We start from the raw sequence: 15,123 nt of genomic DNA on the forward strand, positions 1-15,123 counted from the left end.
GTTTTTAAAGGAATAATGGATATTCAAAACTGGAGCCAAATCTTCCCACCTAAAAGATATATTTCCATTGGGAAGTGTCACTGTTGTGCCCTTTTGGAATTGTTTCACTGCCCTGTTGTCTGAGTTCCCCCTGCCAAACTACAGCTTCCATGCTACATCATAATTCTGCATCTTACTGAACAGCTGTTGTGGAGTCTTGCTGTTGTGCTATGGGACATGTAGCCCAGCCAAAGAGACCCTATACACAAAGAAGAATGGGTACCTAAGAAACCCTCAAAGGCACTTTCTGCCATGTGCTGTAAGCACCTCTTAAACAGTTTGAAATTTTGAATAGTAAAATTTGGAGTTCTGACTGGAAAGTCGAAATTTTGAGGGGAATTGGGTATTTGCATAAGAAAAGCCAACATTTCCTGCAGAAAATAGATACTTGTTACAAGAAAATTCTTGAGCTGAAAATTAACTTTTCCAACCAAAACCAGTGCCTAATAATTCTATTTTAGGGCTGTCTCATCAGTGACAAGCAAAATATTTGATGGTCCTTAGAACAGGCTCTTGAGATGACCCCATCATATGGAAGACATCAAGAAATTGAGAACCCAGTTTTTACCTGCTCCCTGAATCTTTATTTACTCCTCCATAAAGTAGTACAAAGCATTATTACTTGCATTTTTTTTCTTGTAAATGACAGTGCAAAGCATGACTAACTGCGGGTGAATAAGTTCTCATATTTGATAGTTACTGTTGTTACAATTAAAAGGAATAGAAATCTGATGAGCATCCATTCATGTAGAACTGGGGAAGTAGTTCAGCTGATCTGTGATAATGCTGTTTACTCACCTTTTCAATAGTTCTTGTGAACTTGTTGTCTTCTTTGATTATGACACGGATAGTATTAGTTGGGGGTGATGATAGTATTAGTTGGGGGTGATGCAGATCTCATTCTGTGTGTCTGACTGGTTTGTGACAAAATATGACAATGAAATGTGTCCACAGAGAGAAAAGGAACTCTTCTACCAGAGCTGAACAAGGATAGAGGCACAATTACATGCACCAAAAGGGAAGAACACAGACTACATAATTTATCTTGGGAAGCAAGGATTGTCCATTGTGACAAAATCAGTCAGATGTAGAAAGTGAAATAGTGAAGGTTCATTACGCTAATTAGCATCAGTGTTCTGCTGTAGGTAGGCAAGAAGAAACTGGCAGTGATGCTTTAGAATAGCATTTGCCCAAGAGGGAGCATTATGCATCGTGGATTCATTAGTCTGTGCTGAAAGGAAAAAGTCCTACAGCAGCCACAGTCCAAAGCAGGAAGGCTCCCTTCAGTGGCACCGTTAAATTGGTTGGCAGCCCGGTAGTACAAGTGTCATCTAGGAGATGAGTTTGGCATTGTGTGCGTAAGGTGCAATAAAAAAAAATAATAAAAAAAGGCAATAAAAATTTTCCTCTTAAAGGCCTGGAGATAAACTAGTATGACAGTAAGAGGTCACAGTGCAATTGAGAAATTGCCATTGCTTGGTATTTTATGGGACTCGCTTAGGAGAGGTTGACTTTCTGGCCTTGATTTTCATAATCTAGTACATGCCTGCCTTGGTGTGCTAATACTGACTCTGGCCTTTACTTACGATGAAAGCAGTGTGATAGGAAGATGTGGTGCAAATGAGGCTTGAGGGTTCTTGGCATTTGGAGGACTGGAGCATAAATATAATTTAGGAGTGAGGTAGACACTTGAAGAAGAAAAAATGTGGAATGGGCATTGTGGATCCTGAACTCCTGGCTGTTTCAGTTCTCTTGGGAAGGCAAACCGCTCTTGGTCCTGATTCTACACAGGCATTTTAGCATTCATAGTGCTTGCAGTCAGAAGGAGAAAGCATATATGATCAGTAGTGAACTGTCAGCTGCAGTAATGTGGATGGGAAGTGTTTCATTCATTGGTGTCTCTGTATATGCCTTGCAGCTATTTACCTGTATTTCACTGTGAACAAATGAAAATACAATAACTTCAAACAGAGAGAACGTCACCTTCTTCACTTCTTGGAGTAACTGGGCAAGGGATTACTTCCCTTCAGGGAAACACTGTAGCTTTCCAAGATGTAAAAGCAAAATGTCCCAGAGGGAACTTAAAGCAGCCCACTTTAATGAAGGGAAAAAATTTTCACCGTGAAACTAATGGTGCAGTCCAGCATACAGTATGAAAAAGACCCTGCCCTCTAATCCCCCATCTTGTATTCCAGCTGTAGAGTGTGGTAGTGCAATTTTGCATACTTATCTGCTATAAAATGAAATAGTTTAAATGAAGAGCTCTACAAAGAGGCCCTCAGCAATTCAAAGTTTCTCTTATGCCTTGGAGAAACATAAATTTCAGAAGATGGAAGACCAGTTAGTTGTCATACTGAAGCTTCTGAAAAATATCCAAACATTTTAAAATCCAGCTGGTTTTACATTACATAAGCTATTGTTTCATTGGGTTGCTCTCAATGTAAAGCCTCCAATATTTTCATTGTTGTGGGGACGTTTTGTTTCTAGAATGATCCCTGGCATCACAGGGCAATACTATGGTGCAATGACTGGGTAGTGTTGGATGAGCATCTCTGTGGAATGGACATATGATGAATATAGTCATTTTAGTTTTAGCACATGGACTTAAATGTAGAAAAAAATGCTGTATTTCTGACAGCTTTCTTTAAATAACGAGGGAGGGCTTTGCTGGTACTGCTGCTTCCTAACATCATCGAGTTTTGCTCTTTGAAAAGATTAAAAAAATCAAGCAAAATGCAGGATTCCACCCTCCTACCCATCCCCTGACCCCCTCAGGTTGCTCTGAGCTTTCTGAATGGCAAGACCAAAACGCTTTCCTGCAAACATTCCTGCTTCCATCCTAGGCAGTAGCTATTTATAAAGTCCAGCATGCTGTGTCTGTCTGAGGCTGCCACATGCTGCTCAACAGCATCCTGATGTTTACTTGTGCCTACTTACCTTTATAGATATTCTTATCCTGTGCTAGTACTGCTGTATGCTTTTAAGATGCACAGTGAATGGTGATGTTACTCTCTACATATCAAACACAATGCATCCCTTTAGATTTCATAGTTCGCTGTGCCCCAGGTGCTGTTATTATCAGTCCTGACATCATTCATTTGATATGACGGGCCCTGTCTTTCCATTTATCTGTAATGGACAGGAGATTTTGAATCATTTTATCTTCCGAGCACAGCAGCATCTTTTCTTTAAAAAGTGACTTTCCTCTCTCTCTGTCTCCATTTCTTGCTTTCTTCCCTGTCTAATATTGTGTGCTATGTTTATCCGCCAGTCCTTTTACTCTTCATCTCCAGTTCTCTTTTGTTTTTGTGCCCACCCCAACACCCCCTTTCTCTCTCTCTCGTCTCTCTCTCCCCCCACCTCTCTTGTTTTTCTGTCTCTGCAGGGCACTGGACCAGGTTTATTGCATTCAACAAAAAGGCGCTGTTGACTTTATCAGCCTTGGTTTAGGACTACGTAGCATCTCCCCATTCAAACACGTGGTTCGTGCAGAATTTAGTGCAGCTGCAAGCTGAGGTGCTCAGGATCTTCTGCTTTGCACTTAAGCCGAGCAGGCTTAAGAGTAAGACAATAAAGAAGACACATCTGTAGTAAAACTTGATGTCAGACTTTGAGGTACAAGATTAAAAGCAAGGTCTTACAAGTGCAAGCATTTAAAATACAATTCTGTTTTAAACTGAACAAGTCTGTACTTTAGCTACTTAACCTCTTTCTCATTAACTCCCTGCGAGGTGGCCCTGCCTTCAGAGCAAGAGTCTAATGCTTCTCTTAGAAGTGCAGTTACCTCCCTGTGGGTTATGAATGGGAATCACACCCTGGTCTTTTCTGATTGTGTTATATCAACTTCAGGTGTTAAGGATCTGTTTCTTGTAGACTAGTTCTAGTTGTCCCATATGCAGTTCTAGGTGACTGCCTGCATTTATACATCTTTAGAGATGAGGGTTGTATATAGAGAGGACTATTATTGATGGCATATAATGATATTTGAAACTAGCAGTCATCAACAAATTCACCTAAGGTTGAATTTGCTCTCCTCTCCACCAGTCATTAGGGTTACACATGTTCCATCACGTTTCTCCAGGGACTGGCTGGCTTGAATACTTTTTCAGTTCATCTAACTGGACTCTGTGGCACTATTGCAGCACGTCTGAAAGACGGACTGCCCGAGTGTTTCTTTCCTCAGGCAAGGGTGAGCGGTGAATGCCTTGCTGTGTAGCGTTGTGGTGGCAGTGTTTTCTAACCATCTCTATTTTTAGAACAGCTTAGTAAAGCTCAGAGGATCCCTTCTTCCACCAGCTCCATGGCTTCTTCTGAGTCATTCTAGAGACACCTACAGAAATGTTACAGCCCTAGGGTCTCCTTGAAGAAGGTCAGAAGTATTTAGTTTAGCCTGGTGGGAGAGACGTGTGATATTTGCACAGGCCACCTTGTATTGTGGAACTGATTCTTTCTCCACTGTCCCTCATGGATCATGTCACTGAAAGATTGTGGGTGAAATGTTTGATGGAACGACTTCAGTTGTCATGCAGAACAAAAGGGGAAGCTGTCTCATAGTTTCCTTTAGCTGTGCCCCATTTGGAGCCAAGCACTATGCCAGAGGCAGCTAACAGCTCTCCAGTAGGCTGACCCACATCAAAGAATTCCCTGGCTGTTTAAAGGTAGAAGAGGAGGCAAAGCTATAACAAAAGTACAATCTAAAGCATCAGGCTTGTGAACAAGAAAAATGTAATTTAATTGTTTCACACATATATGTGTAGCACATCTGGGCTCAAGATGCAAGATAACTAACAATTACAGGCAATCTGTATAGAGGCACAGAGGTGGGGTTTTCTTTACTTATTGGAATTCTTTGTGGCAAATGTTTTCATCATTCCTATTGAGCTGCTAAGAGTCCCATCTAGGGTGGCAGGTAGTCTCACTAATGCTGTGAAGGAGAAAAGACACATAAAGCATTTAAAGCAAATGTAATAGCTTGGAACCATGTTGTAAGAAATGTCTTTGATTTGAGCAGTGAATTTCATTAAATCCTGCCAAACATACAAAGCCACTCTCAGCTTCCCAGCCCCTTTATTTGCTATCAGCACTTGAGATCAGCTTAATATTTTACCTTCACCCTTGGTTGCAGAGCATAACGGACAAACCCATTATCTGCGAATGTCATCGCTATTAGGAATGGGAGAGAAGAAAGAAAGGAACAAGGATACAGGGCTGGTGGGGATGTGCAAAAGTAAACAGGCTTTAACAGAATGGTCGGGGTGGGGAGTGAGATGGAAAAATCAGTCTCATAATTTAATTAAAGTTGTGCATCTCCTTAGGAGCTACGGATACAAGCTGCCAGGCAGAGTGCTAATATTTAAAGGTCATTTAAATGAGCAAAGATGTTAATCATTGAAGGGACAAAACTGAACTTTGTCTCCCAGGTCTTGCCTATGTGCTGAGATTTTACCTTCCTTCCCTGCTGTAAATAAAAGCTTTCTAATGATTGCTGTAGTGTTGGATTATGCTTACTGAACCCATGCTAAGTGATCAGCAGTGTTGGTGAATGGCATGGGTGGGGGATTGGCTTGTCATAGGGTCACCTCTAAGAAAAGTCTCAATGTTTATTAGAGCAATGGAGTTGGTAAATTGCATCACGGGCAGAGTGAAGTTTGCCCGAAGACTGAGACATGTCAGCATGGTCTGTGGAAACTGTGCTCATGTACAACTAACACCTTCCAGTCCATGGGCCACAGCAGAACCAGATGCTGCAGTGGGAAACACTGGTGCCTTGTAACACCATCTACTTGGCTTTAACACACTTTAACGGAGTTTTTTAGGAGTTTTTCTTGCATCCTTTTTGAAGAGCTCTTGGGATTTCTTGTATACTCTAAAGGATTTACTTATTTATTTAATTTTAACAAAGAGGCTTTTAGTTTAGTCTACGAAACAGTGAAATAAAAATTGAGCTTGGTGTTAGCTTGACATTAATCTCTATATTACTGCATTCTTTTGGGAGTAGTTCATTTGTCATGTTCGTACTCCCCTGCATGTTTGGCTTGATACGTTGGAGTCTCCCAGCAAGTACCAAGGCATTTTAGCCAAGGGAGACATGCGGGTGGTTTGAGAAGACATAAACCAGTGTCAATTCCAACAAAAAGGCAAGGGAGAAGTTGTTTTATTTAAGCAATAATAGTGCTGAAGAATTATTTGTGCAGTTCTATAATAACAATAAGACTTTTTTTTTTAGTTGTTAAAATGAAGAGTGAGAATTAAAGTCTAGCCATCATTCAACTATTGTTTTCAATTAGTTGTGCTCCCTGATACAACTGTTGGGCAGGCAAACATCGCATGCTTACGTCAAGGAAGTGGTTGGTGCTGGGTCTTTTTTTTCACCAGTCACCAATGAAAAGATGATTGTTTCTGAATGTAATTCAGTGATTCTTTTTGGAGTTGTATCGGCTGAAAGGAAAACATCTATGAACACAGGTTCTTGACAGAAATACAGTTGATAAGCTCATCTGAGCAGCTGTGGTCCTGAAGGTCGGGAGAGGTGAGCCTCCAGGTACCTTTGCCTGAAGGACCATTATGCAACAGAAGTGAAGTGGTTGTGTTTTCACTTCGAATTTTTGGCAGAAGCATCGTATCAGCATTCAATGACTTCCCATGTGTTAGCTTTTGCTAATGTTTTCCAAATGGCAGAGTGAGTAATGTGGGAACTATGGATTATGAAGAAAGAGGGGAAGTCAGGTAACACTGAAACTAAAGTTGGAATGGATCTTGTGATGTTGCCAGAAGCCCCAAGATGGCATCAGAGACCTTGTTTTTCTACATTAAAAACATATGAAACATTTTTAGTGACTCTTATTTTTTTCTTTGTCATGCTTTCTTATCCAGTTCTCTCTTGTTTGTACTTTTATTTATTTTTTATTTTTTTTTTTTTTAATTCCTACCTTAGGACCCTTTCTCTGTAAGCATTATTTGCAAGGCATTGATAATACCAAAGCTACTACTTGCAACACACCCCAGTTGCACTTCAAGATTCTGCCTAAACACCACCAAATTGCATCCCTAGGAATACATTTGTACTTTGTTACTAGGAGGCTAGAACAGCAAAGCTGGATGCAACTGTGTAGCTAGAAATTTGCCCAATACTGAGGATAATTAGGCTCTGTACTACACACAGTCACTAATGAGGGAGATTAGACAGATTTTGCAAAATTGTACAATGATGTACTGCTCCATACAGTCAAATATCCTGCAGAATTTTTCACTGATCACTGACTCAGGAACAGAATATTTTCAAGCCAACTAAAGAAAACACTTTCTCAGTGCAAATCTAGGATCCTTATTTAGCTTTTTATTCAGCCTTTGCAGTGAATCTAGGTAATTGTTCTACATAATGATGTAGCATGCATCAAGATCTTCGTGATGTGCTTCAGATAGCTACATTTCTCGTGAGCAGAGAAGCTTAAATGAGATATCCAGCTCATCTCATTTAAGTGCATACATATTTCAGACTGGTCGAAGAGATTCAAGCACCTGTCTTCAATTAGAATGAGTAGGAGTTGGATGTACTTATTTGCTATAGAGGTTTTGAGAAGCCTTTGCTCTATGTAAGCTGGCTGAATTTTGTTAGATAGCACGGAATTTAAAACATTTCCAAAGATATTTTGTTTGTAAGTAGTCTTGGTTATGTATGTACTTAGGTAAAGGAAAAACTGTGTTTATTTTCAGGACTGCAACTGTGTGAACCTTAGAAGGAAAGGAAGTGATAAAATGTGCTTACTGTAAGCACCTTTGAAAGTATGGGCTGTTGAGTCATTCCAACCCAATGTTCAAAATCTTTATATTTGTGTTTTAATTTACATTCCCTGTCCTTGTGCCATGTCTTGGCAGAACTGGAAACTCTCTGGAACCAACTGTTTTGATGGTTTATGATGTGTTGTTTTTTGATTTCAGCCATCGCTGTTCCTTGAGTGGGGATGATCTGAACAGACAGTGGTTGAAGCCCAGTTCCCAGCTTCATCCAACTATTTACCACACCAAAGGTCTTCTGTACTATCTGCGCAGCATTGGCCGGGCTCCTCTGGTGAGTATTTTCCAATGTCTTTTATAAGTTACTGTGTGTAGATTGATTATTGCAGTTGTGCGAACAGCTTTGTTTTAGAGCTAGAGAGATTTTGAAAGTATCCTGTGCTGTTATGCTTTCATCTTATAGATCTGTTTTGAATGTCTTGGATTTTCTACTGAATCTTCTAACCAACAACTCCAAATTTCAGAGCCCTTGCACACCTGTAATATGAATATGAATTCTTTAAATCTCTTTAATATCCTTAGAGTATTCCGACTGAGCTAAATATTGTTAATAGGTTATTGTTATCTTCCTGACAAGAAGACAAGAAATTCTGCAAAGACTTATTCTGAATGGATTTTGCAAAAGCCCATGCTGGAACAACCTATGCAATCCCCAAAACACGGGAAGCAGCCCTCAAAATGGCTGAACTTCCACATTGCTTTGGTGAGGAGAAGGAGATGACTGGATTTTAGACTACGAGAAATTCATGAGAGGTGATTCTAGTCTCAAAGCTGTAGCTGGGGCTGGTCTGGGATCTGTCCCATCTGCTCAGTCTTGTTGTCCAGCAGAATGAATAGTTCTGAGACCTCAGGATAAAAAGCACAGGGAAGTTCAAACGTTAATGAACAGAAATGGAGGCACAGACTAGCAGGTTGGCTGCTTATAGCTACAGTCATGCAAAAAATGTCCAAAGATACATAATTCTCTCTAGTCTTGACAAGGTGAAAATGCCTGTGAGCTTCTTTAAGTGAGTTTTTGTGGAAATGTGATTTTTATTTGTATTTTTATTTTTTGGCCAAGGCAATAGCCTGGCATCTCAGCTCTGCACTCTAAGAAATCTCACGGAAGCACAGCTCACAGTTGTGAGCTTTTCACCAACCTTTTTCTTTGGTTTAGAGACATATATGATCAGTTCTGGTTTACTACGCTATTTTCTATTGGGTCTTTTTTAATTCGAAACCCTCACTGTCATAGCCAGATGTGTAAAGTTGAACGTGCACACAGTACAAGTTTTCATCATTGCTGAGTGAAGGGAAACTATTGATCCTATCATCTCTCTCACTCACAAGCTGCATGTCAGACTTGGTAAACTGATTTTTCTCTTCCTTTGAAGAGTACATCAGTTTTAGGCTACACATGCTCAAAAATGCATTTTCCCTGCTCCAGAAGAGAGCCGAGTTTCTTCTTCCCTGGCCCTGCTGCCAAGATCCCATGGAGCCAAGTTCCCAGATAGCCAAAAGATTTTTGTGAAGCTACTTAGTTTAATTTATCCTGGAGATGCGCAAGCAGTTTCTTCAAAGCAAAGAAAAGCTTGAAGGAGGAAAGAATTTCAAAGTTAACAGCCTTTCAAAACCCTTTTAATTGGTAAACCCTTCCATAGCAAACAGCCTGCCTCTGGAATCCCAGTAAACCAAGGGGCTGGAGGCACTGTGGCATTGCAGCTCTCCACTGCGTGGGATCTCTTTCCAACTCAGAGCAGCAAAGTGGGAGTGTTAGAGAGTTGTGTCTTGGAGCAACCAGGTCTGAGGGGGAGAGAGGTGTTGCTTTCTCCTTAAGCATTTGTGGTGAGAAAATGCTAGGGTTTACAAGTTATGGTTGACAATGTAGCTGCAGTATGCAACAGGGAACATGCAGCTCATACAGAGAGACCAGGATGCCCTTGGAGGGGACAGAAAGAACCTCCTAGGGACCAGGAGACACAAAGCAGAGTTTGCTGCCATTCAAAAGTATTCTGTCAAGCTTGGAAACAGATCTGCTTGTAAGGATGCTTGTAAGGATATAGTTTTTTTTTTGGGGGGGGGGGAACAAAAAAACTAGACGTGTCTACCTCAAAACTCTGAAACTGAGTCCTCTCACAACACCACTAAGGAAAAATGGAAATTTTGCAGGAAAATCAAAGAGATTTTGAAATGATCTGTTTTCCAACAGAGTTTCTTGCTTACCGTTTTCTATTTTGCTTTTCCTTTGTTTTAAAAGCTGCTTGGTTCTGTGAGTCATGAGGAGAGTTGTTTTTGAGTTTGAAAGCAGTCCTTACCTCTATGATGATCAGTGCTGGCAAATAACTTTAAATAGATAAAAATTTGCATGTGTGTCTTGAGTCATATCCCAGTGAGCACAAGACTTGGAGTTTGACTGTGTGTTAGTGTCCCAGCTATGCAGAAGGACAGACTGGAGAAAAAGCAGATGGGGAGGTCCCAGGTTTGCTTAGTGTTTGCCCAGACAGGAAAATTTCTGTATTGTGTGTTGAAATTACAAAATAGAGCTTTTTCTTCGCTGAATAGTGAGGCGTACACTATGCTGTGGTGTGAAAATGAGGCAGAAGAGTGTATTATAAAGAACAATTTGTTATAAACATTGAGAATAACTGCAGTATTCAGCAAAGTTAATTAAAGCGTAGGATTATAAGACTTGCAAATGGAATGAAAATATTTCCAGTAGCACTGACTGCTCTGCCATGGAATTTAGTGACAATCAGTGGAAGATCCCATGGCCTGAAACAGCAGCAGTGTTACAGAACCTGGCTTTGATAATCCTTTACTAACACAGAAGGCTCATTCCAGACCTGTCATTAAGGACTCATCGGCAGGTTTCTGGAGATGCAGAATTATAGACCTCACACTTACTAGGCAGCCCAGCTGTCTGAATAGCTGATCATCCCTGTGTGGTTTCTGATAAGTAAAGTAATCTTTTAGGTAATAATATATGCGTCTTTTGCGTATTAGTAATTCTGTAAATTGGCAGGTAATTGATACCCAGTTGAGCTGGGATCTCTGCCTTGAACCAGAATGAAAGCTATAAAATCTTATTTTTGATATTCACAGGAATAAATTCCAGGTGGTACCTGTGGTTAACCTAAACTATGTCACTGAAAGCAGAGATGGAACACTAGCTGGAAAAATGTCTGTCATTAAGAGATCCAATAAATGCAGCTGTTTGGAAGGGACCATTACAGGGTAATTCCATGTGCTTCAGCCAGCTATTTCTAGTGCATGGGTTGTATAAACCCTGTAAAATATGCACACTGCCTGACAGGGCTGAATGTCTGGGGTCTGTGCAATGTTGTCTTTTTTTTTTTTTTTTTTTTTTTTTCCCTTTGGGAAGGATGCTGATTGTAGGCTTGCTCTCATTAGCAGCTCTCAAACTGCTCTCTTTGTCCTCCCCTTTCTGCCTTTGCCAGGTGGCAAGGGTATAAGCAGTGCAGGAGCACTTGTTGCTGTGAAGGTCACTGATCTTATGCTTTACATGTGGAATGCTCTGTGCTGCATGGATGGGGATGTGCAGGTCCAGAGTCCTACAAAGAGAACCAGAGCTGAGTGGTGGTGTGCGAAGGAACATTGACAAGTTGGAAAACAAAAGGAGCAGGGTATAAGCAAACTGCCAGAGTGAGGTTTTTGTCAAGATAAGCTGAATTGTCCAACTAATTAGGAGCAGGGAGATGGTTCTTCATGCGTGTATGCCTTAGCATCTTCAGTTTGTCAATGTACAGTTTGTCAGAGGAGCTGAAGGAATTTAAATACTCAATTCCTAGATAATTAAACTCCATGACTGCCTTCAGCTAAACTTAGTTACTGTATAACTGGCAAATAAACGTACTAGGGTAAATCTTGCCTTAACAGTTGGTGGAAGAAACTCAACTGCTCCATCTGTTTCTCCCCTCCTGTATACGTGTTTATGTAAGAATACATATTTTTCTCCCCCATATTTTTCCCCCATCTCCCTTTATATTTTTTTGTAATTCTTTCCTACCTTCCAACACCTGTTCCTTTGTCTATTGCATATGCCCCAGAAAACAATTTCAATGAGATCTTGAAGCTCCTTTCTAATAAGTGGTGAATATTGGTTTAAAATGAACCAATTTCTTCTCTTTACAAATTCTTGCCTTTCATTGACAGATTTCTGAATTTTCCTGATAAAGACATGGAGAATATATGTAACAGCAGTGTGTATATTGACTTCATATCTCAGAGGGTACTGAGATTGATTACTCTTTAACACTTGGGTCAATATTTACCTCTTAGGTCATTAAATCGTGATTTTCATTTCTATAGGAGTTGATATCTGCCTATAAAGGCGATCAAAGATTCCACTAAAACTAGAAACGTGCCTTACACCTAGCTTATATGACAGCTGACATAAGAGAGATGGATTAAGTAGATATATTAGATAGTGTGGAATGAGATTATTTGCCATGAAGATAGGTCATGTTCTGTGCTTGGCTTCCAGGAATTCATGCAAAGATCTGACAGCATACTATACGTTTTCACATGAGTGTGCAGTTATATTTTCCTGAAAATTAAGAAGCACTGGTTTTGAATTTAAAGAAGCTGAGGTGACGATTAATTGCTGAGGAAAGTGCAGTTTTAGAATCTCTTGAGGATAATGCTAGAGTTTAGAAGTTGAGAAGTCAAAGGAGCCTGACAAATTGCTTTGTTGTATCCTAAGTTACCATGAACTCTTAGGTTCCTGAGTTGCCATGGATTCTTGCACAGGTGTCATGTTTATTTCTGCTGCAGATGGAAATGCACTGGTCTTGACTCTGGATTCCTAAGATCATGTCAGATCCAATAGATAAAATAAGATACAACTGACTAACAAAGTTTGACACTGATTATAGGCATGGCCCAGAGCCTGAGCTTGTCTGAAGAGACCGCGGGGGAAAAAAAAAAAAAGCGTTCAAGATTTTGCCTTTTACTTCTTTAGGTATTCTGTGACTACCATGGCCACTCTCAGAAAAAGAACGTGTTTCTCTATGGTTGCAGTATCAAGGAGACCTTGTGGCAAGCAGGCTGCACGGTTGACACAGCAGTTATCACAGAAGATGTTGGCTACAGGGTAAGTCTGCTTGGTTCCTTTATGCAATTACTGACATGTACGTGCACATACATTGCTCTCCAAGACAAGGCCAACTCACAAAATTTGGGTGTAGGTGAGAGCTTCCCTTACTCCAGAGGAGTAGATATTCAGAAAACTTCAAATCATTCACAATGTCTCATGCACCAGGTATCAGGACAAACGTTGTCAATAGGTGGGTCCCTATTTATTTTATTTTAGTAAGATGATGTGTCTTTGGCCACAGACTGTTGAAATGCTATAGTTTTGTGTGTTCTGTGAGTTCCAAGTATATGTGTGCTTTTATCACCCCGCCATAATAAGAAAATAAAAAGGTATTCCATAATAGTTACTGACGAAATGTCACTGTGCCTTTGTCCTACTCAGTTGAGCTGCTTCCTCACAAAATGCTCCTGGTCCCAGTGAAAATGCCAGAGAATTCAATGGATGTCAAACAGATCTAACACAGTGAAATTTTCATGGCAAGTGCTGGGCATCATAAATGGGGAAAAAATTCTGGGATTTGAAAGAACGAATATTGAAATCTGTCTTGCTTCTATTTCATCAAACTCTTCTTTGGATTTTCTGCTATCTCTTTTTTTTTTTTTTTTGCATCTGTCTAGATGATATTTTCCTCTTAAATGACAAATTTCCATGAAAAAAAGATCTGATAAGCTATATTTATAGTCTTAGAAAAGGTTAATTTCGTAAAACATTAACTGTGGCCTTAAACTAATTATAGAGGTATAGCTTGTCTAACTACAACCTGAAATAGGTTGACAAGTCTAATTATCCTTCCATAAGGTTACCACATCCTGTGTTGGTCTTAAAGCAGTGTACATACCATACGGCCACTTTCCCTGAAGAAAGTACTCCAACATTCATCATAAGGGGTCCCTGTGGCAAACACTCTGTTTCACAAAGAAAGCAGGAAGGGTGCTTACAGTCATGATATCTTTTGCTGTGTTTGAATTCAGGCAGCTTGAAAAGGCTGGGGATGGTTCACTGTTACACAAACAGAATTCAAATGCTGCTTTCAGCATCTGGAGCCTGTCTTGAATCTGCAATGAAGAAACCAGGAGCAAGCCTCCAAGGCTGTCCAAAAAAACTCTGCAGTGGCCTATATAAAGGATTCTGTGGTTAGAATTCTCTCTTTTTTTTTCACGATATGGGAGGTTTCTGTCCTGCCTCCTGTAGATAACTGGGGATCGGCCTGACCTCCACAATGGATTTGCTCCTCAGGAGCAGGAACCAAATACCTCAAGAAAATGGTGATTTTGGAACAGCCTTTGCATCATAGACATAAACCATAGACTGAGCTGTAGCCCTTGGCAATTCACAGGAGTAAGAGTCTTTATTACTTTCTATTATTTTGTGCCCTTAGATGACTTGTGCAGCATTGGCATCACAAAACCCAGTTTCAGGATTTGTCCTTTTGATAGCCATTCCAGGCCCCTTTGAAAACAATTTCTGCAGGGACATCAGCAGAGAAACCTAATTCCATTCTCCTCTAAATGGGAATAGTGGTTTTTGGACATGGTCCTGCATGAGGGGAGCAGCTCTCCTCGCTGTTGTGCATGTTAAATCCAGCTGTGTGAGAGAAAGGGAACAGTCACACTGCTGCATTACTATAAAAGAATCCTTTAAAAGGGTGTGTTTTCACCCTTCCAAAAACACAATTGAAAGATAATTAATGAGAAAAATAAGTAGAGAAGAAAGAACCATTAGTGTGAAATCCCGTGAAAGCTGGTAAAATGAACAGAATATTAAATTCAGATTTGCTAATGCTCCTAAATGAGTCCTGCGTACAGAGACATTACTGTTACCTGCCAGCATTTTTATTTAATTGTATGTAAAAGATTGATTATGCATATAATTTCAATTGTTTTTAAAAGCTAAACTGGATTAAGGATCTGATTATTGTATTTCATAATATATATATTTACAAAAATCTGTGTGTTGTTTCAGATGAGTACAGAATGAAAGCTATCTGTACCTTCAGACACAGTTTAACTGGATCTAATGATAGTGCTCAGGATTATAATTGTTTGGGTGATATGACTGCTGTGTTTTGTTAATTCGTGTTCAACCCAAGTCCAGGAAAACCTGGAAGCTCTGCACGAAAGCAGCAAATTATACTTTGAAGCAAATAATACTAGCAGCAAATAATACTATTTTGCAACAAATACTTTGAAGGCAAT

At 40.0% G+C, this 15,123-nt stretch overlaps 1 protein-coding gene across 4 annotated transcripts in view; it reads left to right on the forward strand.

The window, feature by feature from the left end:
* AGBL1 (AGBL carboxypeptidase 1) overlaps positions 1–15,123 on the forward strand; it is a 287,320-nt gene that overhangs the window by 139,968 nt on the left and 132,229 nt on the right. For all 4 annotated transcript variants that reach the window (XM_084532780.1, XM_084532777.1, XM_084532779.1 and 1 more), the window contains 2 exons: positions 7,978–8,107; positions 12,794–12,925. In XM_084532780.1, the coding sequence (XP_084388906.1) occupies positions 7,978–8,107; positions 12,794–12,925 (262 nt within the window). The remainder of the gene's footprint in view (positions 1–7,977; positions 8,108–12,793; positions 12,926–15,123) is intronic.

This window comes from Aythya ferina (genome assembly GCF_964211825.1).
Source record: "Aythya ferina genome assembly, chromosome: 11".
NCBI classification, from domain to species: Eukaryota; Metazoa; Chordata; class Aves; order Anseriformes; family Anatidae; genus Aythya; species Aythya ferina.